Genomic DNA, 25,256 nt, shown 5'->3' on the forward strand with positions numbered 1-25,256 from the left:
GAAGCTTTCTCCTTCTGAGGTACGTTTTTAGAAGTTTTCGCCATTGATATGAAAGGGAAGAGTGCAAAGGAAGGTGAAGAAATAGACAACACCAAAATTCTGGTATGGACGGCCCCATAGCAGCGAAATAGAGAGGATAAATAAGAAAGTTTGTAAGAAGAGAAGGCGCAAAAATGATAAAGGTTGTATGGAAAGACTATTTATAGACTAAGGCATGACGGTTCGGTATCAGCGGTGGCCTATCACCGTCTGACACACATTAAATGCTTCGGTAAAACCGAGCCGATGTGATAGCTATCACATACGTCAAGGTCGGGTTCGATAGAAACGTCAGCATAAATTTGATCGAGCCGCAAGGAAATCATATTGTTCCTCACCACATCCTTTCCGAGAAACGAGAGGACTATCTGTGTACGGTCAAAACCGATTCTCAGTCATAAAGACCGGTCGAGACAATGACGTTTCAATCAAAGGGTATCCACATGACAAGCTCAGACGAATCCCGAAGTAGGGACGTCGAGCTTCGAGCTATAAGACCAATCAACGGCAAAACTCGATATCATTATCAGGCCCGTATCCGAATCAGACTACGGGGCAACACCGATCGACACAGGCCCCGAATATCGATGACCCAAGGCAGAACCGAGCTCGAACCAAGACTGGGGGTTCGATCTAACATCGAGCTCGAGCCAGTGCCAAGCTCGCAGACAAGAGTCGTTACAACCGCACCGAGGGAGAGAATCTTGGTGAGAATCAAGGAAGAGACAAATCATCATGGGTCTTCCACTATACATTAAGATTTCATTGTGCTTGTTTTTTCTAATTCATTTCAGTCTTCCCGTCCATCATTCCCATTTTATAGCAAAAATACATGTATTGTTATTTTGTATCAAAGAAATTTGCATACCCTTAGAATCATATCTAAATTTAATATTATCCGATTTTTCGGGTAAACAGTATTACATATGTGAAACATATAAACTCATGCTCATCTAATTCTCCTGTAAAGGGAAAAAAGTAGTAGGAAAATAGTTGACGGCCAGCTAGTTCGTGTTTCTGGATTTCCCATCGAAGATATTTACATAAATAATAGGTTGAATTTGCTATTTATATTTTTTAATCAATATATATTAATTATATATGATTATATATATATATATATACACACATTTGACATCTATTTTTAATTCAAACGGCTGAGTGAATAGCTATTTAGGTTAATTCTTCCAATTGGGCTACTTCATTTTAAAAGGCTCAATGTTTTTTGAAATATTCATTGTTGTTACTTCTTTTGGGGATATAAACAAAATTAAGAATGATATTTAATATGTTATCAAACTTTAACCTGGCAAAAAAAGCAAAAAAACTTATCAAAAAATAAAAATAATAGTTTTGAAAAACTGACATGCTGAAATAGGTTTCTAATACTCTTGGGCATGTTGCCAACGAGCCCATTGGACTAAGCATTTTCACCACAGAAACCTTTCCTTCATCAGCCCATAGGTCCGAAGTCCAAAATATGTATGGCGTTAAAGTTGGCTCTTCTGAAGTCATACATATGTCGCCTTGCCAATCATTCACTATTTTTGCTAAAATTGCATGAATATGAATCTTCATTTACCAAATTACTATCAACTTAATGAATTTTGTAAACCTTTTTTTCTCTTTGTTCTGTGCTGTGTGAGTCAAACTGACAAATTCAACAACCATCATTGCCATCAAAAAAATAATAAAAACAGATATACATAATTCCTCATCGAAATGGAAAATATTTATTGGATTTAATCTCTTATTGTCCATCTTCTGGATCTCCCTGTTCTCCAAATAATAGCATGAGGGTCAGGACAAACTTGGTATGGAATTCTTGGTGGGCCAACTTCAGGGACACTGCATACATTATACCAATTCAATTACGAGGAATTTCCAGAAACCACTATTGTTTAGTGGCTATTAACTTCCTATAACTACCATATACATAATTAATTCCTATAGATACTATTCAGTTGTTACGGTAGTGTATTCACATGTATTCGCGGTGCTGTATAAAAGCGCCTAAAATCAGGGCAGTCCAGCTGTACAAGTATGTATTCACATGTATTTACGCCATGTATTCATGAATACAACAGCAAAAAGCGCCTAAAATCAGGGCAATCCTGCTGTACGCGCATGTATTCACATATATTCGCGCCATGTATTCATGAATACAACATCAAAAAGCGCTTAAAATCAGGGCAGTCCAGTTGTATGCGCATGTATTCACATGTATTTACGCTGTTGTATTCATGAATACAGTAACGACAATCCCTTAAAAATAGGTATGTCCAACTGTCTAAGAGAGAGGAAAACCATAAATAGCGTATTTCATACCTCAATAGTAGTATATACCATAAAATACTTATTTTACTATAAAATATAAAAGGTAGCTATGAAAAATAATATTTTAAAATAATTTTGGTTTATAATAAATAGGGTGTATACCTTTGCTATATGAGGTAAAATTTCCTTCAATTATCAATGGTTGGTGGGACACAAATCTTCTTTGTTTATTCCTTTGGAAAAATGACACTGTATAGCTGTTGTAAAAATAATAGCCGGAAAATTGTATAAAATTTATATATTTTTTGTATATATATATACGTTCTGTATGTTATATACAAAATTATACAAAATTTATATACTTTTTCGGCTACCAGATGTAAATAGTTTCTGGGCGGGCTAAAAGTGATAATACCCATGTTCCTTTTAGGAGTCATTACTCATTTCATTGATGATTTATCCATAATCCTGAGGCTCCAAATATTATTAAAATTCTTTATCCTCTCAAACGTAAAAATATATTGATGTATACATGATCTCAATTTTAGATTGCAAAATATAGAAATTTCAATTTTCGTATTTTTAGAAAAGCATGTAAAAGACACCCTTTGATTTTTTGAAACAACAATAATATACCTACGTAATCCCACAATTAGGGTCTAGGGAAGATAGTGTGTACACAAGCCTTTTTCCTACCTTATAAAGATAGAGAGACCGTTTCTGATAAACCTTGGCTCAAGTAAAGCATAATCACATCAATATTGAAAAAAGAAATATGGTAGGAGAAGCCATGGAAAAAAGAAGCAAGAAAATAAGATAAATGAAGTAAAAGAAACAACATATAGTAATAAAAATCTAAGAATAAGAAAATACGAGAATAATACTAACCTTCTACCTTAATTCTCAATCTCCACACTCACCTATCAAGAGTCATGTCCTCGATAAATTAGAGATGTCCTTGAAAAAGAAAACGTTCCTTGACTTTTTGAAAGAGCGGAAATTTTTTATTCGTATCGGATGTTTTTACCAATTCAATAAGTATATAACATGTTGCTATTGAATATATGCTTATACTTAAATGCAATATTCTCATGTCAATTCATAACTTAACTATGATAAATTAATACTCCATTTATTTTAATTTATGTGAACCTATTTTCTTTTTAGTATGTGTCAAAAAGAATAGCTCATTTCCATATTTGAAAATAATTTACCTTTATACAATTATTTATAGCCACATAAAATACATGTGCCTCATTTTACACCACAAGTTCAATAATCTTCTCTCTTTTTTCGCAGACTTCATGCCCAGTCAAATAAGTTCACATAAATTGTAACAGAGGGAGTATATCTTATCATAGAAACGAGAGCGTGAGTTCCTAAAGACTACTGCAAGACCTAATCTTAGAGCTTGTTTGACCAAGTTTCTGGGAAGCCAAAATTATTTTTTTCTTCCAAAAAGTACTTTTTGAAAAATTCAAGGTGCTTGGCAACAAAAAAAGTACTTTTGAGCAGCATCAGAAGCAACTTTTTTGTTTTTGGGAAGAATTTACAAATTCTAACTTCATCCAAGAGGCAGAAGTAGAAGCAAAAAATTAATTTGTTCAAAACAAAAATAATCTTACAATAAATTTATATTTTCTAAATTATCCCTCATAAATTTAATATTTTTTCTTTTCTTTTCCATTTTCTTTTTATTTCTACTATATATTTCTTCTCTTTTTTATTTTAATCATATTTTTATTCTCTTTCTCCTATTCCTAAGAGTAAATTTTAAATTTATATTGAATAATGTATTTTGACATATTTAAATTATCATGTAAATAATAAGTAATACCAAACACTCAATGTTATTGCTTTAGAATAAGTATATTTTATATTGATTGAAATTTTTCATTTATATTTTTACTTAATATTTTATATTTTACTTGTATTCTCTTATAATAAATGTTTAAATTTATTTTTCTTTTCTAAATAATAGTAATCTCAAATTGAACATTTACTGTGCTTTGTCGTAATTTGATACTAAAAAATACTTTTTTAAAAGATTGGTCAAATATAATGAGCTTGCAAAAGCACTACTCAAATGAATTGGCCAAATATATAAACTGTTATTTTGCAAAAATATCTTTGAACAAAAATACTTTTTAAAATAAATAGTTTTTGACCGCTTGGCCAAACGTGCTCTTAATGAGCTCAACAAATGGATCTCTTCCAACATGAGCTGTCAAGATGACAGGTAACAAACTCATTTATTTCTTGATAGCCTTTGCTTGTACTAGAAACACTGTCCTTAATTTCTGTTGTCTACAGCTATACCATATTACCTTATTTATTCCTGATCACATCACAACTAAGGTAGCGTAGTTCATTTTTTAAAATACCCAATTTATTTTACCACTTTAATAAAATGGTTCCCTAAACAAAATAGAAGAAGAAAGGTTCATTTTTGGTTGATCCTTATTATCATTTTAATTTTTTAGTGAGATTATATACAAGTGTTTGGACCACAGATTATAGTATACGGAGTAGGTAACTGAATTGGATCAAAGTAAGAAAAGGAAAAGCAAATGGATGAGATTAGGAATCAGATTCTTACCTCAGTGAAGCTATTTCAATCTGTGAGAAGTCCATGTTGGTTGAACTGTCAGGTAAAGAAATAGTCCTTTTCCTTGTTGTGGTCAATGGTGTTGGTTGTTTGATGGCTAGCACTTTGCAATTCAAATTGCTTGCTATATTGTTCTGGGCCATGGCCATCCTATGCAAGAAATAAATAAATAAAGTATCTAGTTTTAGTTCCACTAATTAATATTTCCAACATAATATAACATTGTAGATAAAGTGGTCCGAATAGTGCGTAACGATTAGCGTGAATTCATCGACCTTAACTAGTTTGAGATTAAACTAAATTGGTTGTTCAAGTTATTATAGGTGAAACAAAAAAGTCGTCTCGTCTAGCCGCAAGTCTTGCTCATGATTTTCTAGCTCTCCTAACTATACAATTATGTACAACTAGGGGTGACAGGTGGCTTGGGTCGGATACAGGCGGGTCGAAACATGTAATACAAAAACGAATAAATCATCCGACCTGACCCATACTTAATATGGATAGAAAATAGGTTAACTAGCGACTAAGAATTCTCCCAAAAGTGATCATATTCAAAAAGTTATGGATTTACAAATATAAAAGTTAAAGTCATTTGTTATCCATTGATTATCTATTTTCTAAATATATAAATGGTTCATATCCATATCTGACATGTTTTTAAAAAATTTCATTATTCAATCCATTATCACTTTTAGACCATTTGTAGCGCTACGTACAACCAAACATTTTATGAATAAATAACTATTTTCTTTTATCTATTTTGCCACCAATACAACCAAACATTTCTAATTCCATGACCTATGGGTTAGTGTCATAGTTTCCACCATACAATACAAGTGATTCTTGCTTCATAGTTCCACCCCATTTGTTGTCAAATATGTTAATGTAAATAGGTTAGCAGATAGGATATGAAAGGCTAGTTAGGTTTCTAGTTTCAGAGCAATAATTGTGTTTCTTTCAATGATCAACTATCCACGTGCACAAGAATTTGAGATCCCAAAATAAATTTTAAGGAAATGTTATTCTGAGGATCATCTGATACACATGAATCAAAAATTAAGTCAGTTAAATAATGAGTACACTGTTGCATGAAACGGCCGGCCAATGAGCAGTGACCGAAACGTGGCAGAGTAGAGGAGATGGCCAGTCTAGCACAAATCTTATTCAGCAAACAACATCAAATATTTGTTCCATTGACAATTAATAGTTCATAAATCCTTATACGAATAATGTAATAAAATTAGTAAAGTACTCCGGTTCACTTTAAATAATTATTTTTGTTCTTTTCACACACATAAAAAAATTCTATTTTTTAATATTAATTAACAATAAAATTGATCATATTAGCCTTAATTTGCTCATTTGAAATATAACAAACTACTCATAGGCTCTTTACTCAAAGAGCAACTTTGAAAATAAGAAGTTAATTCCTTCTTGATATTTAAAAAAATTAAATATTGTGAGCCACAAAAAAAAGCAAAAAATTACTTAAAGTGGACCGGAGAGAGTATTAAATAGTTAAATACATCCCGAACTTTTTTTTTTAAAAATCGTGTCCAGGCCAGCTTGCTACCTCCCACCAGTAACGATTAATTTTACGGAATATCTGCTACCTCCCACCAGTAACAAATACCAAATAACTTTATCCATCAAAACTTAAATAGATTAAAAAAAATCACCTAATATCATTTATCCGAGAGCTTATGATTCTAATCTACTTTATTAACTATTAGGTCATATCCTTGATTCAAGGTCACTTAGAACTATAATTAAAAGAAGTGCCTTGGAACCTGCTCCAAGTAGATTAGAACATGTAATTACAATTTTCCTAGTGCAAATTTTAACTGGAAGAGGGCTCAAAATTTATCACAGCTCAATCCAAAAAGGGAGAAAAAGTGTGGGGGACTGAAGAGGGGAGTACTTTTAGCTCCAGATTGTCACTAACTTATTGGGTTAAAACTAAAAGTGGAGAGTTGACCAACCTATCGTTGTAGGTCTTTAATGAATCCCTTCTTTATCTATCCATTCTCTATCTATACTGAAATAATTCAGTACACACTACACACAACCTTAATCATTTAATCAATATGGGCTCGTTTGATCTGAGGATAAATAATACTAATTAATTTCAAAATTAAATTTGAGATAAATTTATCTCGTGTTTGATTGTGATTAGTTATACCGAAAATTTGATACGAATTTATTTCATGTAGTGTTATTTACGTTAACTAATTTCGAAATAACTAATTCTGTAATAATTAATTATGGAATAACTTGTTTTCAAACTAAACGATCCCTTAGGGCTCCTTTGGTACCAGAAAAAAGGAATAATTAATCTCGAAATTAAATTTGAGATAGTTTATCCCACGTTTGGGCGGAATAAAGTCGCGCTTGTTTCCCAACCAAAGGACTTAGTAAACACAAAAGATCAACAGGAGATTGAGAAGTCAAAAACAAGAAAAGGCTTCATTCTGGGAAAGAAAGAGAAGAGGGATTAATTTGAAACTTACTTGTAAAGAAAGCTATGATCATGAAGTCCAACAACAAGAGCAGAAGCTCCAATCTCTCTAACCACGGCAGCAATCTTTCCTCCATCTGTATCCCCTTCAGTGACTACAATCTCAGTCTTGGTCTGTAACAGATCAACCCCAGAGCTATGTCTTTTATTTCATATCTGTATCAGATAACATTACAACATAAACTAAACTAACAACATCCAAAACAGAACAACATGGGAAAAAGACAGAGTCTCTTACGTTGGGATAATTGTTGCAAAGGTCTTGAAAAGTCAGAGCCAGTTGAAACCCTTTGAGGCGGAGATTCCTGAGCTTCTTATTGTTGCTCCTGGATTTTAAATTTGGGAAAACGTGGAGAAGTGTCACTAAATCCCCAAAACGTAAGAAATTATGAAGAGCCCATTGCAGAGCTGTTCTTGATACTTCCAAATCTTCCACAATTACCACTATTTTCCTCATATCCATATTCATTTTCCCCTTAACCCCAAAAACTCCTCTCAAATTCCCAGCTCTTTGAATTCGTCTATTAAATTCTTGGTCTAATCAGAGGTGGATTTGTGAGATATACAGAGGTCTGGTTTGCTGTTTTGATGTAACAAATAAAACATAAACGTATGACTGTGTCTGCTTATGTTAATTTATGAAAATGGAAGTTTGCCTGCACGATTGAGATTGGTTGGAGAAAAAAAGTACTTGGGACACAAAAAATGGACAACATAGAAAAGTAGGGAGTAATAATATAGTGGAAAAAATAGGGGTCTGTCTCTGCAGGTTGTGCGCGTACGCCAGATTGGACCGCAAAGACGAGAAGCCGGCTAGAGAGGGAACTGTTTTTCTGGATTAAAGTTATATGAATTTCTTACATAATTAATACTGTAATTTAATTTGTCTAAGGCTACCAATTAATGATATTTATTTAGAGTTACTTTTGACAAAAGGGATTGTTCTGATGACAAACAACCTCCACTTTCAACCAAGAGGTTGTGAGTTCGAGTCACCCCAAGAGCAAAGTGGGGAGTTCTCCACTTTCAACCAAGAGGTTGTGAGTTCGAGTCACCCCAAGAGCAAAGTGGGGAGTTCTTGGAGGGAAGAATGCCGAGGGTCTATTGGAAACAGCCTCTCTACCTCATGGTAGGGGTAAGGTCTGCGTACACACTACCCTCTTCAGACCCAGGGGTCTGATGGCAAACAACCTCCACATATAATTTTGTCTTTCATATCAACTAGAATTTAGATTTTTTATATGCATGTAATATGACAAAATTAGTTTTTCTTTTGCTTAATTAATAACGAACTCGAAAAGTTTTAAGTGGCCAATAATAATCTTTTTTCAAAAGAAAATATTACTTTAAGTGACTATGATCAATTTGGATTACTTTAATATATTATTAATATTTAAACTGCTCTTCAGTATAGAAAAAGATCAATTTTAAATACACACACAAAAAAAGATTGACCACTAGCAAATTTTAGGAATTTTAAAATTTTTATGGATTATAATGATGAAATCAGCAAATGATGTTAATCCTAAATTAAAAAATCTCTGCATATAAACTTATTGAAGCAATCCCTAAATATGAGAAAAATGAAAGAAAAGTATTAAGAAAATATTCATGTAACTTTAAAAAAGAAGAGTTAGAGATATAGAGAATTTGCATTTCAATTACGAGATTCCTCGTCAAATATCAAGCTTTTTGTACGCTCTAAGCAAAAAGAAGTTGTTTACATGATTTATCGACTATGTCACAAAAAAATATTTAAGGATCTAAAGAAATTCTTTTTTCTGAAAAAAAAATTGAAGGGTCGGCCTGCCCTAGCCCGCGACCCTCTTAGGGTTGGGTTAGGCTAACCATTTTAAGGCTCATTCATATTGCGGCCCGGTCCGGCCTAGCCCACCAAATTTAAAAGCCCATGAGGCTTGGGTTGGACTAGGCTGACCCGTTTTGACAGCTCTATCTGTACATATATAACATAGTTGGCGTTTGGACATAAAAATTGTAAAAGTAAATTTTTTTTCAACTGAAAATGGTATTTGAAAATTAAAGTTGTGTTTGGACATAAATATAATTTTGGGTTGTTTTTTATTTTTTGTGAGTGATATGAGTGAAAATTTTGAAAAATAACTTTTTGGAGTTTTTAAAATTTTCGAAAAATTTCAAAATTCATCTTCAAGTGAAAATTGGAAATTTTATGGCCAAACACTAATTTCGAAAAAAACGTGAAAAATTTTCGAAAAAAATGAGAAAAATTTCAAGGCCAAACGGGCTCTTAAAATTTTCGAGAAATGAAGGGGTTATCCGACATACTCTAATTCTCCGTCCTTTCCCTTTGGGTGGTTATTACTCCATCTGTCTCAAATTATCTGTCGTGTTTCTCTTTTACATGCCCTTAATAAATATTAATTAGAAAAGGGATTAAACGAGCTGGGCTGTCCCGTTTTGACAACTCTATCTGTACATATATAACTTTGTGGGCGTTTGGACATAAGAATTGTAAAAATAATTTTTTTTTTCAACTGAAAATGGTATTTGAAAATTAGAGTTGTGTTTGGACATATATATAATTTTGGGGTTGTTTTTTATTTTTTGTGAGTGATATGAGTGAAAATTTTAAAAAATAACATTTTGGAGTTTTTCAAATTTTTGAAAAATTTCAAAATTCATCTTCAAGTGAAAATTAGAAATTTTATGGCCAAACACTGATTTCAAAAAAAAAGTGAAAAATTTTCGGAAAAAATGAGAAAATTTTCATGGCTAAACGGGCTCTTAAAATTTTCGAGAAATGGAGGGGTTGTCCGGCATACTCTAATTCTCCCTCCTTTCCCTTTGGGTGGTTATTACTCCATCTGTCTCAAATTATCTATCGTATTTATCTTTTACACGCCCCTTAATAATATTAATTAGGAAAGGGATTAAACTATTTTACCCTTATTTATGTCTTAGGATAAAATCTCTCTTCATTGAATATTTATTCTATTTATGTGTTGTCTCCATTTTCAAGAACAATTATTACTAAGAGTAAAAAAGAAAAAAAATCAATTTTGTCTTGAACTTTTAAAATGACAAATAATTTGAGACAATTATTTTTAGTAACCACGACTGATAATATGAGACGGAGGGAGTAATTGATAACCTCATGTGTCTTTTCTCTTACATATATGAAAAGGAAAGTTCTAGTTGTTATAATACAATATGTTTTAATTCTACAAATAGAAAAACACTACGCTATTTGTAAAGGTCACCATAATTACTGGGTTTAATAGCTTTAATTTAGTCCAATTTATGTACTAAACATCTGTTCTGTCCCAAACTATTGTTTCCCAAACTAAGGTGAAAAAGATTACTAGAGATTTGTTAGACTCCGATACAACATGGGGTTTAACGTGAACAAAAAGCATTTACTCATGTAGATATCATGGTATTAGCTTTTGAGAGGCTCTCAACCGTTCAATACAGTATACTACATGAAAATGATGTTCTACATTGATCATGCAACATTAATTTGTTTTCGTGGAAATGAAGTTTAAACTAAAAAGATTCACAACAATGAATATATGACGTTAAGACAATTTGCCATTTAATGAATGAGAGGAAAGTATTAGAAGTACTGCATTTAAGTGTAAAATGTTGTGACAAGTTCAATGTAACTGGATTGCACACCCCCTTTGCTAAAATTTCGACATGTAGTTCGTTTTGACTGCGCAAATGTTTTTTTATAGGTCAATGACTACAATTTAAACTTATTCGCAAAAACTATTTTACGAAACTCGATATTTATACTAAATCAAATAATTAAACTTTAAGATTCAAATCAAATTGAAAATTTATTACGATAAATTTTGATATGAATATTTGACGCGAATAAATTTTTATCATATCAACGACGAGAGGCGAGGCCGGTTGGAGTGTAGTGGGAGTGGGGTGTCCTTATAAAAACACAAGTGGAGTGACGAGAGAAAAACAGCAACATCGTCAGTAAACTGTGGTTCTGTGTTTTTGGTTCTTACTCCTTTGTCCTCGTTCACCATTTCTTTTTTCCTTCGTTCCAGACTCACCATTTATTTAGACATAAAGAAAAACTTTTTAAATACACGTACAGTTGTTATTATTCTTATGAAAACACTCACTTTGAGGAGGAGGTGACTAGTGAAAATGACCTAGATAAAGTGGCTTGTCTTTTGCGATGGATCTAGAATTTTATCTGCTGTATGTTTAACTTCTTATGAGAGTTTTGTAACATTTTCGTAGACAATCGAAATTGAGAGTGACCTACATACCCATGGCTTGTCTTTCGCAACTGTAGTAGAAATTATCTACTATACCTTTATAACTTCTTAAAAGAATTTCAACATTTTTGTAATAAAACCTGAATTGCATAATTTCATTTATTGTTCTTTAATCACGAGACTTTGGCTTTAAATATGATTCTCCGTGGCATTTGGATAGTATTTTTGTCGAAAAATTAGCCTAGAGATCTTTAAGTACAAAGGGTACAAGCTAAGCCATTTGCTTTAGTAAATACCGTTTGTCTTCACTAATTTAGACAACCCTTTTAATTAAATGTTGTCCCACTTGTCTCTTCGATTTGATTATAAGCTTTTCTGCATATAGTAATTTTTCATCAGTGGAGAAAAGATGCTTGAGAGGGAGAGAGTGACGTTCGTGTAAATTAAGCCAACACGATCATATTATAATAGTGATGCTTTATCCTATATTCTAATCCACCAAGAAGAAACAAAAAGAACATACACTAGTTTTTATATTCTACGTGGATCTTATTAATATAATATAATATGAACTGCTTTTTCTGTTTAAAAGGGAAAAAGCTAATTAAAAGTGACCACTGTCCAAAAGAAAGCAAACCAATCTTCACAAATCCCTACTATCTGGCCGTAAGCTCTCTAACTTGCCAAGTTGGAAGGAACATGTCAAAGAGGAAATGGCTCTTTAAAATACTTGTCTGCGCAGGATATTAAGAGTAGTTTGAAAGATTTCGCAAACATAGTTCGGAATATTTATTTCTTTTAAGTTTTTGAAAACTTTTTTTTCTTGAGCTCTTTTTGCAAACAAAATTAGAGTTATTTGTTTTGTAAATTATAGACAAATTTGTAATGTTCCGCTAAACGAAAGAAATATAGTCATCATCTTGAAGCAAATTGTTATGCTAACATCTTTCTAATTTCTTGTAATTAATTAAGTAGTCAAAGTCCAACTAGGTCTCCCTTCTCATGCAACAACCGATCACCAGTCACTTTTTAAACAACTCGCGTGCAAGGAGTCATGGACAAACCTTGATAATCGGATATCAATTAATGAGATTTAAAAACTAAATAATCCAAGATGTGTTATTAAACAAGAAAATGAACTTCTGCATTTTATTTAAGCAATATTTCAAGATTGGTTCAAAGGTTGTTTGAGAGACCTATGTTTTATACCAACACATTCAGCACCTTGTTGAACACACTGAATTCTGCTGCCTGTTGCACCTAGCTCATAATAATCCATTATTTAGCACTTCCAAGAAATACTAAAAAAAAAAAAATATTCATTTTTAGCACTTCAAAGAAATACTAACATGTCATCCAAATCCATCCACAATGTTTGTGACATGTTTTATTCAAAGCAGCTATAACTGCTAAAACTACTAAACACGCCTCCAATGTCTATTGGATACTGCCGACAAAGTTTGTAAAAGATATTATTGGAAGCAGCTCTAACTGCTTACTTATTTTCCCCTTTTATTCGTAAATAAAAAGGGTAGAAGCACAGCTGTGTCTTCCTCTTCTCAAGAAGTTATGATATCAGCTGACCATTTACCGCTGATCACATACTTCTATGATACCAAGTCCTGCAGCTTTAAATAGTTCTTACCATCACAGAATAAAAGTCTATCGAATAAAAGTTTATCTTCCGACCATATTTATTTTACTAAATCATAATATTGAATTAAACCCGACCAGAAGACCAACCACCCGCAGCAGCAACATGGAAGCTCATATTAACTGACACGGCCCCAAACTGCTCTTCCACGACCGCGACCACCTCGTGTAGTGCCATGTCCTCTGCCACGATATGAGCCTTGAGATGCCCCAGCCCAGCGTGGTCCCTGTCCATGACTTCGTTGAGGTTTTGGGATCTCTCCAAATGTCTGGAACACATCAACAAGTTTCTTAATGGAATGAAAAATGATAAGCATTTATAATCACGTGGGCCAAAGAATGAGGCCATTACCTCAGCATCTTTTTTCCTTTGTTCAGAGAGCTTCACTTTCCCAGAATCATGATCAAGTGCATCACAAGAAAGAGAATCAAAAAAGTCATCCTTACAGTAAACGGGCTGCAGAACAAATAGGAAGTTAATAAATAACCAGGCATAAAGGCCACGTGCACAGAGCATGCATGGATAAGAAACCTTAGACAGCTTATAAATCAACTTAGTGTGAATTTCCACCAGCTTACCTTGCTATCGTCTCTTACATGTACTTCTCTGGCTTCACCCTTAACACCATCCATCTCTTTGTCATCCTCATTTCCGTCATCTGATTCAGCTTTGTTATTTTTGCCAAGTAAGTCCCACACCTCTTCCTTATTGAACTTTTCATTCATCGCCTCAAAATCAAAATCCTCCTTAAATCTTGTTTTGAAACGGGAATTCTGAATTTGAAAAACAAAAGTTATACCGGGTAAAGATGTGAGACTATATTGTTAACAAACCAACAAGAAAATAATCAAAGGAAGAGAGCAATACTAAGCGCTCACGTTTCCCTATTTGCAAAAGATTTGAAAGAAAGAAGGAATCTCCAATAAGGAGAGGGATGGGGCTGAACTGTAGGCTGTAAGAAGAAACAGGATATGTATCCAAATAAGCTATGTGTTGTTTATAAGGAAAGCAAATAGATTTGAAAAGGAGCGAGCAAACAAGTGTTTCACAATAACAATATATGGAAGAAGGGAAATCATAAAACTTGCCACAATTAATTATCATATGTGACAAGAATCTATAGTGATACTTTGAACGTAACCATGGTAGAAAATAGAAAATGTACATGTGACACGAATGAAAATTTGGACTAAGAGAAGTGGATAAAACAGGCAGGTACATCAAAATAAGGAAATTTGACATAACAGAATTGCATAAGGCTTAAGTTGTTCCATGCAGTAAAACTTGAAAATGAAGTCCAGAAAGTATCGCTACCAGGACTCCTCAAGGATAGCATGTCTACTCAATAGTTTTCTTTAATAAAAGGTCTAGTCAAGAATACTCAATGAGATGAATTCCTCAAACAATGGTCACCTTAGCTCCACGTCCCCGAAAATGACTTCCCGCATCGCCATGATTGCGCAAAGGAACACCATTTAGGTGGAACTGTAGAAAGGGGAAAAAGGAGGACGTCATATGCATAATAAGAAGAAGACAAGTAGACAACTCTGAAATTTTAAAAAGAGAACAGAAATAGGCCACACAAGAGAATACAAGTAGAGAACTTTGACCATCAAAAAGGAAAAACCTAAAAGAAAGAGGCATTTTATCTGAAGAAATAGGATAAGATAACAAACAAGGAGAAGAAAGAAACATATCCAACTGGACTAACCCTCTTCCTCTACTCTGATGAGGAAGTAAAGCAGCCCCAACAAGTTGGGAGGGGAAAAAGTAATAAATCACTTATGTTACTTACTTACTTTACAATTAAGAGTAAGTCATCAGATGGTTCACTACTAGTTAGCCAAAATGCATGTAAAGTATGGAATTAATGAAAAAACAGACATGTTCTAAACCTAATAAACTTTACCTCATTTCCTCTTCCAACCGCCTGGTTTCTTGAGCTTTGATGTATGGATAAAGCAACTCCATTTGCCTGAAACGAATTACAAGAACGAGCAGAAGTCACTTCAGACTATAGAAAAACTTGAACTCTCTTTTTGGCTTGGCACCAAGGAAAGTGAGACAGAAATGGAGTTTGTCTACCATCCGCAGGTTGGCGTCTCTATTAAAAACAGGTCAAAACACCAGTTTAAACTAGCAATTCAAAGAAGTCAAACAAGTTTGTTAAGTTACCGCATATCCCCTTCCTCGTGCACGGCCTCTATAACTATGATTAGTGGATGCAGGGTCTCTATGCGCCTGAATGCATAAAAACGCCCCATAAGACACATATCACTAATAGAGATATGTGATATGTGCTAAATGAAAATGGAAATAAAAGAGAGAATTACCTGATCTCTTCCCGGAGCAAACTGACCTTTATAATGATGAGATGAAGTAGATCCATGCAACTAGAAGGAGAAGGGAGAAAAAGAAAAGAAAATAAAGAGGGTGTTGTCAAGCACCGAAAAAACAACAACAACAACAACAACATACCCAGTATTATCCCACACTGTGGGGTCTGGGGAGGGTAGTGCGTACGCAGACCTTACCCCTACCTTGTGAGGATAGAGAGGCTGTTTCCAAGCACCGAAAAAAGTAGAAGAATAGTGACTAGTGTTATTTCGAGACAATGTGATCGAAGCAATTAGAAGAGGGAAAGAGGGCGAAGAAAGAGAAAAGGGGGAGTTTTCAAACGCAGAAACAAATAATAGAATCTCCATGAAAGGAGTCAGCTTATGGCTTATTATATGCACTAACCTAAGGGTCTAACTTTTTTGAAGTGTTAAAGTACGAAGCAAGTCAAGGCGGAAGATGCCTACATGTTGAGTTTCATAGCATCGAAGAACAATTGGTTATTATTTGCTGCTTTCATTTTTTTTTAACCTTATGTAGTTTACCAGTAACTGCAAGCAACAACAATTAACTTGGTTGTTTTCTGATCAGCAATAGTTATGATTTAACTGATTATTGACAAGGAACAAAATATGGTTTACACATGAAACATAATAGGGAAAAAGATGATATCAGCTCATCTGTCTACTATAAGTGGCAACATCATATCATATGAGGAAGAACAAACCAGGAACTGAAGGAACAACGAGTGGACATACAGTTTTAGTTGTGGATTTCGGCAATGACCCCATGGTTTTTTCTGTGCTATCTGATGGCAGAGGTTCCACCACTGATGCTTGAGCAGTCTTTGCATCGATATGTGTGGTCTGCAGTGACTGAGACGAAGAGGACTGTTTCAGTCCTGACTGTTCCTCAATTGTCATGGGAGATAGTTTTGACTGCTTGCTGAAAGATACACCAGTTGTCTCTACACTAGATGTTACAGTCTGAGAGATTGTCAGATCAACTGAACTTGGTTCATTAGTTACTGGAGGCGGAGTAGCATTAAGTACTTCTGGCAAAGGAGATGCCATTTTTGGGCCAGGATGCGCTGCTACACTTGAAAGAGCACTAGATCCATTATTTGGCATTGGAATAGATGACAAATGAGACACCAGTTTAGTAAACTGCCCGGGATTGGATTGAACAGAAGGTGTTGGCAGCAAGGGAGGCAGTGTATTTGGGGAGCTGGTAGTACCAGTCAGCAGCAAGGGATGATGGTGTCCAGAAAAGCTGGATACTCCAGCTGCAGATGTGTTGGATCCTCCAGCTGCAGATGCATTTACATTTTGGTACTGCACTTGCTGCTGAACCGGGGGGAGTGATGCCACCAAACTCTGTGGCGGCGGGGGAAAACGGTGCTGTTGAAAATGAGAAACTCCTCCTGAGGACCCAATTAATGTTGGCCAATAATTAGGCACAGCAGGCCGACTGATATTTACAGGTGGAGGAGGGAGCGATGAGCCCGGAAGGCTAGAACCTGATGTCAATGGGTCATGGGCCTGATTCAACTGGAAAGGTGTAACAGGGAGAATGGGTTGTGCACTGGTACTAACATTTGCTACTGTTGCAGCACCAGGAGATGTCGAGGCCATAGCTGTAGGTATGGGTTGAGGAAAATGAGACTGCAGAAAAATCACATGGACAAGGTTAGACAAGTCTCCATGATGTAATCAGAACAACTAATCCGTATAGAGATGAATATACCCGTATAATCGCCGGATCGTCGGGAACAGCTGATGTACTTTGAGGTGGTGGAGAAGATATAACCTGCAGATCCTGGGAAACTCAAGACAAAAGGAAAAGAGAGATTCAGAATGAGATCTTGTTTTCAGAAGAAAGAAATCTTTATAATAAAAATAAATATGTCTATTGTTAATTCAATTGAACTTTCATCAATGAAACCTTCCAGCTCTTCCAGAGAATTCAAATTTCATTTCAGCCAACTGAAACGAGAAGTCACTTTTCTCCTCCTTGAGACTTCTTCCCTATTCCGAAAAATGATTTTCACATAAACATTGCAAATAATATCTTTTCTATCACGTCTTCCTCTTACAAAACCAAATTGTGGGTAGATTAAAAAACGATATATACAGGATGTATGTTCACCAACACGGATGACAAACCCGAATATCACCCACATGATGCCTACCTTTCAATACCACTTTCAGCACCCACCTGATGTAACAATCAGGAAGATCTCTTTCTTTCTTACCATTGGAGCCCTGAGTGGAAACATATGTTACCATGCAGCTAAGATGAAAGAAGGAAAGAAGAGAAAGCTGAGCACTTGCCCTCCCCTTTTTCCAATTCAGGCATATAATCCTTGCTACAGAATGGGCTAATTAAGAGGAATCTTTCATGAACCATACTGCTCTTATGGGTCTCCGAGATCTATATTAAAAAGAATACATTTAAGTTGTTAAGTATATGTTGTATGTACGAGGATTAGATCGTAACATATTCAGCAATACTGGATTCTCATCAACTTAGCTAGCTATTCTTGACATAGGCTGACCGACTGCTGAACTCCTCAACATAGTCTATATAAGGGCTTAGGACCAATGTTGGAGTTCCAAGCTGGCAATTCGTAGAAGCATATGACAACAACAGAGCGATCAATATCAGTCCCTGACATTTTGAGCTTCCCATCCAAAAAAAGAGAAAACACTTCATAGAACTATCACCTTCTAATACCTACTCTCCTAACCATAATGGCATAATCTTTTACTTCTTTCTGGTTAACCACCTCTAAAATCCTTTTTTTCAGTGCTAGTTAGTTTGATCTGTAGGTCCTCGTGTGTTTCTTATGCTGGAAAACTCATTCTTATCATAATGTTATGTTTTTGTCTAGCAGTACTCCTTAGTATCTCATAATAGCCTCCTAAACAACCTACCTTTTAAGATGTAGCTGAAGTATAAGTTTTATTGAGAAATGAGAACTTACAGGTAACATCCTAAAAAGCTGTTCACTGGAGAGCATACATAAAGCTAATGACACAAAACATTACACAGTTCCGAACCCAAAATAAATAAAATTGATTGTCATATAGCTTAACTTTCTACGTGATGATTTTCAAATCAAACTCATAAAGTTCTCAAAAGGATAGCATATACCACAAGTTCATCAGTACCCTCTACCCTGCCCTACCCCTGGTTATAAAGGTCTCACGCCTCTCAAAAGAGTTGCATTTGAGGAAGTGACAAGGGAAATCAGTAGGCTTAGTTTTGATAGTGAAAAAGTATCAGAAGCAGTCAAATCGTTAACTATGAACATGATATTTGGAAAAGCGCCAGTAAAAACTGGTAACTGGAACGAGAATGTAAAACTGCAGAAGAAAATAACAAAGGGACGTAAGGATCTGTCATGCAAAGTTTCTCTTGAATACCTTTAACTATTGCACAACTAAATTAACAATTTCGAAGATAGCACAAGATCTTCCAATAAAAGCTAGTGTTTTTATCTCAACAGCAGCTGGTACTACTACTGCATATAGTGACCACACTTTGTAATCTAGAATAACTCAGATTAAAAAAAGAAAAAAGAAGTTAGATGAAAACTAGTGGTTTTGGCTTAATACAAGCTGGTGGTATTCTTGCATGTATTTCTAATCAGTGGTCTCTTGACAAGCTCAAAGGTACAACAAGAGAGACAACCTGATAATTGTCCTCAACCATGCATGCAGGAAGTGGCACTTGAAGAAAACAGGATAGAGATATGAACATACAAAACAGCAGTTTCAAGTGCTTGACAAGACCCTCTTTATTCTCCACATTCGAAAACCAAAATTGTACTAAATTTTTTGTATAGCTAACACCATCCTGGTGTATATCTCTAAAACTATTTGACTTATCTGGGAAAAAGAATTTAAGCATAGGGTGAAGGAATGTTAGCCAAGCAAACTGAAAGTAAGAGGTTCAAATCACCAGGATCATAAGATTACCAAATTCGTCTAAACCTTTACCTTTTATATATATATATATATATATATACACTTTGAGGGCGTAAAGCAAAATGGTTTTCTTGGCTAATCACCCAATAAACTTTCAAAATTAATAAAACCAGTAAAAACCAAAGTGAATATTGAAAGCAGCTCTCTCACAGAGCAAAAAGCTAACAATGTCTTACACCTCAAAGCAAGTTTTATTCATAGAATGATCAATGGCTGATGAAGACGCGGAATAGAAAGCACAAGGTACAAAACAAGTGAGCCAATCTGAACCATCAGAACAGCTTCACAACATCCTAAATTGTTTGAAGACTATCCATTCACATCAAAAACCCTAGTCGACAAGTAAGAAAGGTAAGATGTAAGTACAGCTCACCTTTATATCACTACCTCGGAAGAATATGAACTCATAGATTTTGTCACTCGGAAAGACCTGAGGTCCATCCGTTCTTCGTCCTTCTGTCCCAAAAGATTTCACTGCAGCCAGATATAGATTATTTAAGCGTCAAAAGTGTACATGATATGAAGCAAAAAGTTTGACATGAGAACAATGTTCTATGCCTCCAGAACCAATCCATACTGATACATAAAGCTGGCCAAACAACTGAATTGCTATCAATAGGAATAACACTAGATACATCTAAAATATCACAATAAAAGATTGGCAAGAAACAAAATACAGGAACTACAAAATCATCATATTGCTTGACAAAATGTGAGATCAGTAAGTAAAAGATTCGCTTTTTTTTGGTTGCCTGTGTAAACAATTTGTAATTTCTTTTACACAAAGAGAGAGCTTTATTTCCAAATAGTAGTTCTAGAAGTTATCATTCATTTCTAACCATACTCTATTTTGAATTCGTCGACATGCCTTTAAAGCAACTGGAAGCTTCATTAACTGAATCCAAATATTCTTCCTTTTACGCACTTACTAAGGAGATTGACAGAGATACAAATATCCAGAAGGGCCCACTTTCCAATTTACATGTATGGAGTGCACCTCAAATTAGATATTGATTCAATGACAGACCAATCAGTCACCAGGAATCAAAATCTTGCATTACGCCTAATATTTTGAAAATATGACTATTTTTTATTACAGCATTTACCTACCACGCAAATCATTTTGGTTAGGCATGCATGTTTGTACATATTCGCCTATGCATGCATGAATTATGCAGAATTTAGGGTGTAAAGATGCTCAGATGGCTACAAAAGTTCCTTAAGCCTTTCCATATTTTTTTGTTATAACAGCAGTGTTGGGGTCGACTTGAGAGCACCTTGACTATTCCACCAAGTCCCTACTACCTTCCATCAGTACACGTACCGAAACAAGACTTATGCATGTGTGAAATCACCTAGTATTTTTTGTCTCTACTGAGATTTGAAACTCGGTTTCCACGGTTTTCATCCATGTTGCTGACCACTAGACCACACTATTGTTACCCTTAAGATCTTCCATTTAATCTGCATGACCAAACCACCACCCTTTTATGGTTGAATCTTGAAAAAAATAATTTCTTGGAAGTTTGGAACTTCAGTGGTGAATTTCATGAAGTAATTCACCTAATATGAGGCTACACTAACACGTTCAGTACCCAAGACGTAGATGGCCTAGTTTTACATCATGGGGAGGTTTGTCCCATAAAATGCTTCATATGATTATAAGCAACATTAGAGCATCATATGCAATTTCATTCACTTCTTTTTTCTGCCCTATGTTACAACAAGTTCTTTAGATGCAAACATTTATGACTATATTAATGTCTTTGCCAATTTCAACAAAAAACATTATATCATAGAACCTTTCTCCAAACAAAAATCAGCTAATAAGACTTCCTAGATTTTCCAAATGATCAGGAGAAAATGCATAGTTAGTTTCTAAATATGGACTTAGATAACTATAAATACTCAGTTAACCATGAATCACGATATACATATTGAAAAATATATAGAAGTAACCAAAAATTCAACTTTTTTTATGACCGAGAAGTCTGTCTTGGGCCAACCCTAGGGACCAACTGCAACCTTTGAAACCGGGGATAATGGGCCCACCCTTCTATTGTTCTCCATTTAAATACCAGGTTTAGTGTAACCAAAAATCCAACTTGTCTAGCACTTTACATTAAGATGAGCTTATTTAGGAACAGAACTCTAGTAAATGTTATTCCCTCCATCCCAGAATGAATGGTGTTATTCAAAGTATTGAGGAACTATAAAAGGATCTAATAATCAAATATACAAGTAAATTATGTACATTGATTCATTCATTATTTGAGAATGGAAGTTCAAGTTTAGATCTAAGTAATGAATACTTTAAACCATGCTCTTAAATAATTGGAAATATTTGGAGAGAAAAAAATGAGTCTAGAAGAATAAATGAGTCTGAAACAAGTCTTGGTAAAAGCAAGAATTGTTTGACTCTTCAAAACAGTTATTCAAAATGGAATCGAAGTAATAAAATAGATTTGTCAAAGCAAGTAGACCTATCACACACACACACACACACACACACACACACACACATATATATATATATATATATATATCAGTAAAAGATGGTGCATTATATGGATGGAAAGAAGCATTCACCAAGCCGGTCTAGAATGGTGTGCAAAATTCTGGTCTAATATATCTTCAAACAAAGTTAACAATTTCCAGTTTACCAACTGTGTAATAATTATAGATGCTTTATTTCAAAATAATTATAGATGTCACTTTCTTTCAAGTCAAACATGATCTTCTTATCTACGTGACAACCTCCACCTCCAAATTCACAAATCACAGACAAAACAAGGATGTGGGCTGCAATGGAAGAAGAAGACAGAAGAAAAATTAGCAACATGGCGAATCTTTCTCGAAAAGGAGATGCAGGTTGTAGACTCTATGATCCCTATTACATGTATGCATCTCAAAGTTATCCCTCGTATTGAATATCGCAGCATTTGGTATAATTGAATATCCTACTAAGATTTTTGCTTCCTCATTTGGTGAATTCCCACAGTGTCATTAAACTTCTGAAGATTCTTAATTAGTTTAAAGTGGCAGCTCTATCATGTTGCTTGGTGCTGTTAGGTTTTACACATGCCCTAACAAAGTTGTGAGAAAGAATAGTTTTATGGAACTTTCCACGACTCATTCTCTATCTCTTTGCACTCCCTTGAATCTCTTCTTTTTTGCAAAGTACTATACATGGATATGCCCCAACAAAGTAGTTGCTATCCATAGAAACCTTTTCCCTCCTATTCTCTCTCCCCTTGATTAAATGCTATCTGCTTTCCATTTTCTACTTCATACAATTTTCCTATCTTTTCCCTCCCTAACACAAGATGACTTACATCCCCAATCTTGAAAACCATGTGAATGATTTTCTTTTGAAACAGTCCATGTGATTGATTTTCTTTTGGACAGTCCATGTGATTGAATATTTACTCATATAATTTCAAAAGTTCTAATCTTTATTTTTCTTTTCTTGGAAAATTTACATCTTTTTTCCTTCTTTGGATATCCTCCGGAACAGAACTTCAATTATAACAGAAACAAATATGATAACTGATAACAACAGTAATACTAGCTATAAGAAAAAGATTCAATTTATTAATGCTGATCACCAGAACTCACATAACACACATGCACACTAAAATCACAACAGAATTCCAAATTAACAAGAGAACGATTCTTTCTCTCTAGTTTTAAAATCGAGACAAGAAAACCACAAAACCGCTAAGAATTGACATAGATAACAAACGCAACGTTGAAAAAAGACACAGATACAACAACAACAACAAAAAGAACAAAAAGCAGTATCAGAGTAAGAGAAGGAGAGCAAAAAAAAAGTATACCGTTACGAAGACCAATGGTGGAATCGTGAGAGTCGAGATGGAAAAGAAAGCCTTCATAACGAATATCGGATTTTGAAACCAAACAAATGAGACTCCCAATGTAGGAGTCGGCCGTCTTGGTCGCGGTCACTGTCGCCGCTGCCATTGTTGTTTGAGTTCTGTGAAACCCTAAGGGATAGTTAGCGAAGAATTTATAGCGGAGAAAAGGAGAAGAGATTACGAGAATCAGAGGAAGAAGAATCCAGATGAAACCGCTTCCCGTTTTTTGTTTTAGGTGTCACTTGTCAACAGCGAGGAACGAAGCTGTTTCTGCCTTCTGCCTAGTGAATGTATGCACTGAACTGTTTTTCCCTCTCCATTTAATAGTCCTCTTTTTTTTTCTTTTTTTTTCTTTTGCTTTAATCCCTTTTTCTGTATTCTAGTGCACAAAATGGGTCCATTCCCACGTAGGAATTGGATATACTTTTTTTTCTTTAAGGACCCTGGCTATTAATCTATTATTATATAAGATGGGACATAGACAAGAAAGTATACCTCATCTCTCTATTCGAATTCCTATTTGTTGTAAGAGTACATTTTGCATTTATTGATTATTTTATGGCAATTTTATCTATCGCTTTGTTGTGAAAAATGAGATTGTATCGTTTTGCCATAAGTACTTCCATATTAACATATTTTGCTGAACAAGATTTGATAATGAGTTTGAGTTAGCTATTTACTCTAATATTTGGAATATGAAATAGATTAAGAAATTGTATACGGTCAAAATCGTTTTCGACCTTTGTATGATTAGTCAAGATTGGAGCATAATGGATCTAAGGTCATCTTCATAATATCGAGATGGGATCTGAATCCAGATTACCAAGCTTGAAGTTCTGGGACCGATCAAGTACCGAGGTCGAAGTCATTACCGAGCTCGAGTCCAAAATGAACCATGAGGTGAAGCGGTGTCATCGAGCTCAAGAACCAGAGACGGGCCAATATCAAGCTCGATTCGATACCGAGCCTCGAGTTAATATCGAGCTCTAAATCTGGAAATCAACCAATACCAAATTCGACCAAGATCGAGCCAAGAGACAAGAGCCGTTATGGTCGCACTAAGGAGAGAGAATCTCGGCGGGAATTAGGGAAAAGCTATTCTATCATGGTTTTCTCACTATGTATTTTAAATATATCCAAAGTAGGATCCCTCCACTATAAGGGGATGGCTATTATTTCTGTAAGGCATTGAACATTGAAGGCATTCCTACATTTTTATATTATTCACAGAGAAAACATACTGATATTGAGATAGAGATTATCCCTTTTTTGGGCTTAGTACATTGATTCATCTTACTTGCTCATAAAGCATGTTTCACTCAGTTTGGTTTGTATTTCATCCCTTATACAGTCAATACTCAATATATTTTTACTTACTTTTCTGATTTGTGCCAAGTTATACCATGTACCCTTAGGACTACGTACAAATTCAACTCTATCCGTTTTTCGGGTAAACAGTTTGGCGCCCAGCGTGGGGCTAAGGATAACAGTGATTGTTTGGTAGGAATCTCTACAAAACACACTATTTTATACTTGCGCTTGGAAGTATCTTGATTTCAGGATTGAAACGAATTCTCAATTAATGGCCCTACCTATCGACAACGAAGTTGGCCTTCAAGATAAGAACAACAACTTAATCCCCGGGGGTGGAAGGCCACTCGTCGATCTCATTGGAACTCGGGTCGAAGAGCCAATAGACGTTAATTCACATGCGGCCATCGAGGCGAACC

General features: G+C 34.8%; 2 protein-coding genes across 3 annotated transcripts; both read right to left on the reverse strand.

Moving 5' to 3' along the window:
• Positions 1–1,595: 1,595 nt before the first annotated feature.
• Positions 1,596–8,253, reverse strand: LOC104105165 (uncharacterized). Its single transcript, XM_009613418.4, has 4 exons — positions 7,681–8,253; positions 7,435–7,556; positions 4,916–5,074; positions 1,596–1,887 (listed from the first exon to the last, which is right to left on the reverse strand). Exons 1-4 carry the CDS (start codon positions 7,909–7,911, stop codon positions 1,782–1,784), a joined length of 618 nt encoding a protein of 205 aa, XP_009611713.1. The 5' UTR covers positions 7,912–8,253; the 3' UTR covers positions 1,596–1,781.
• A 4,717-nt stretch (positions 8,254–12,970) lies between these two features.
• On the reverse strand, positions 12,971–23,782 carry LOC104105163 (protein decapping 5-like). Of its 2 annotated transcripts, XM_009613417.4 has the most exons (11): positions 23,488–23,782; positions 20,022–20,122; positions 17,403–17,474; positions 16,415–17,320; positions 15,653–15,712; positions 15,495–15,560; positions 15,229–15,294; positions 14,733–14,804; positions 13,898–14,092; positions 13,671–13,775; positions 12,971–13,587 (listed from the first exon to the last, which is right to left on the reverse strand). In XM_009613417.4, exons 1-11 carry the CDS (start codon positions 23,630–23,632, stop codon positions 13,438–13,440), a joined length of 1,938 nt encoding a protein of 645 aa, XP_009611712.1. In that variant the 5' UTR covers positions 23,633–23,782; the 3' UTR covers positions 12,971–13,437. The 2 variants fall into 2 exon arrangements, with proteins under 2 accessions (XP_009611712.1, XP_070053842.1); XM_070197741.1 differs by lacking the exon at positions 15,653–15,712.
• Positions 23,783–25,256: the final 1,474 nt, after the last annotated feature.

This window comes from Nicotiana tomentosiformis, chromosome 3, assembly GCF_000390325.3.
Source record: "Nicotiana tomentosiformis chromosome 3, ASM39032v3, whole genome shotgun sequence".
In the NCBI taxonomy this organism is placed as follows: domain Eukaryota; kingdom Viridiplantae; phylum Streptophyta; class Magnoliopsida; order Solanales; family Solanaceae; genus Nicotiana; species Nicotiana tomentosiformis.

Excerpts from the sequence above, each read along its gene's own strand:
- LOC104105165 (XM_009613418.4), bottom strand. The coding sequence starts at position 7,911 with ATGAATATGGATATGAGGAAAATAGTGGTAATTGTGGAAGATTTGGAA. Across the intron at positions 5,075-7,434 it reads GATCATAGCTTTCTTTACAA|GATGGCCATGGCCCAGAACA; the intron begins GTAAGTTTCAAA and ends TTTCTTGCATAG. Across the intron at positions 1,888-4,915 it reads ATTGAAATAGCTTCACTGAG|TGTCCCTGAAGTTGGCCCAC; the intron begins GTAAGAATCTGA and ends TAATGTATGCAG.
- LOC104105163 (XM_009613417.4), bottom strand. The coding sequence starts at position 23,632 with ATGGCAGCGGCGACAGTGACCGCGACCAAGACGGCCGACTCCTACATT. Across the intron at positions 17,475-20,021 it reads TCCGAGGTAGTGATATAAAG|GATCTGCAGGTTATATCTTC; the intron begins GTGAGCTGTACT and ends TGAGTTTCCCAG. Across the intron at positions 14,093-14,732 it reads TTCGGGGACGTGGAGCTAAG|AATTCCCGTTTCAAAACAAG; the intron begins GTGACCATTGTT and ends TTTCAAATTCAG.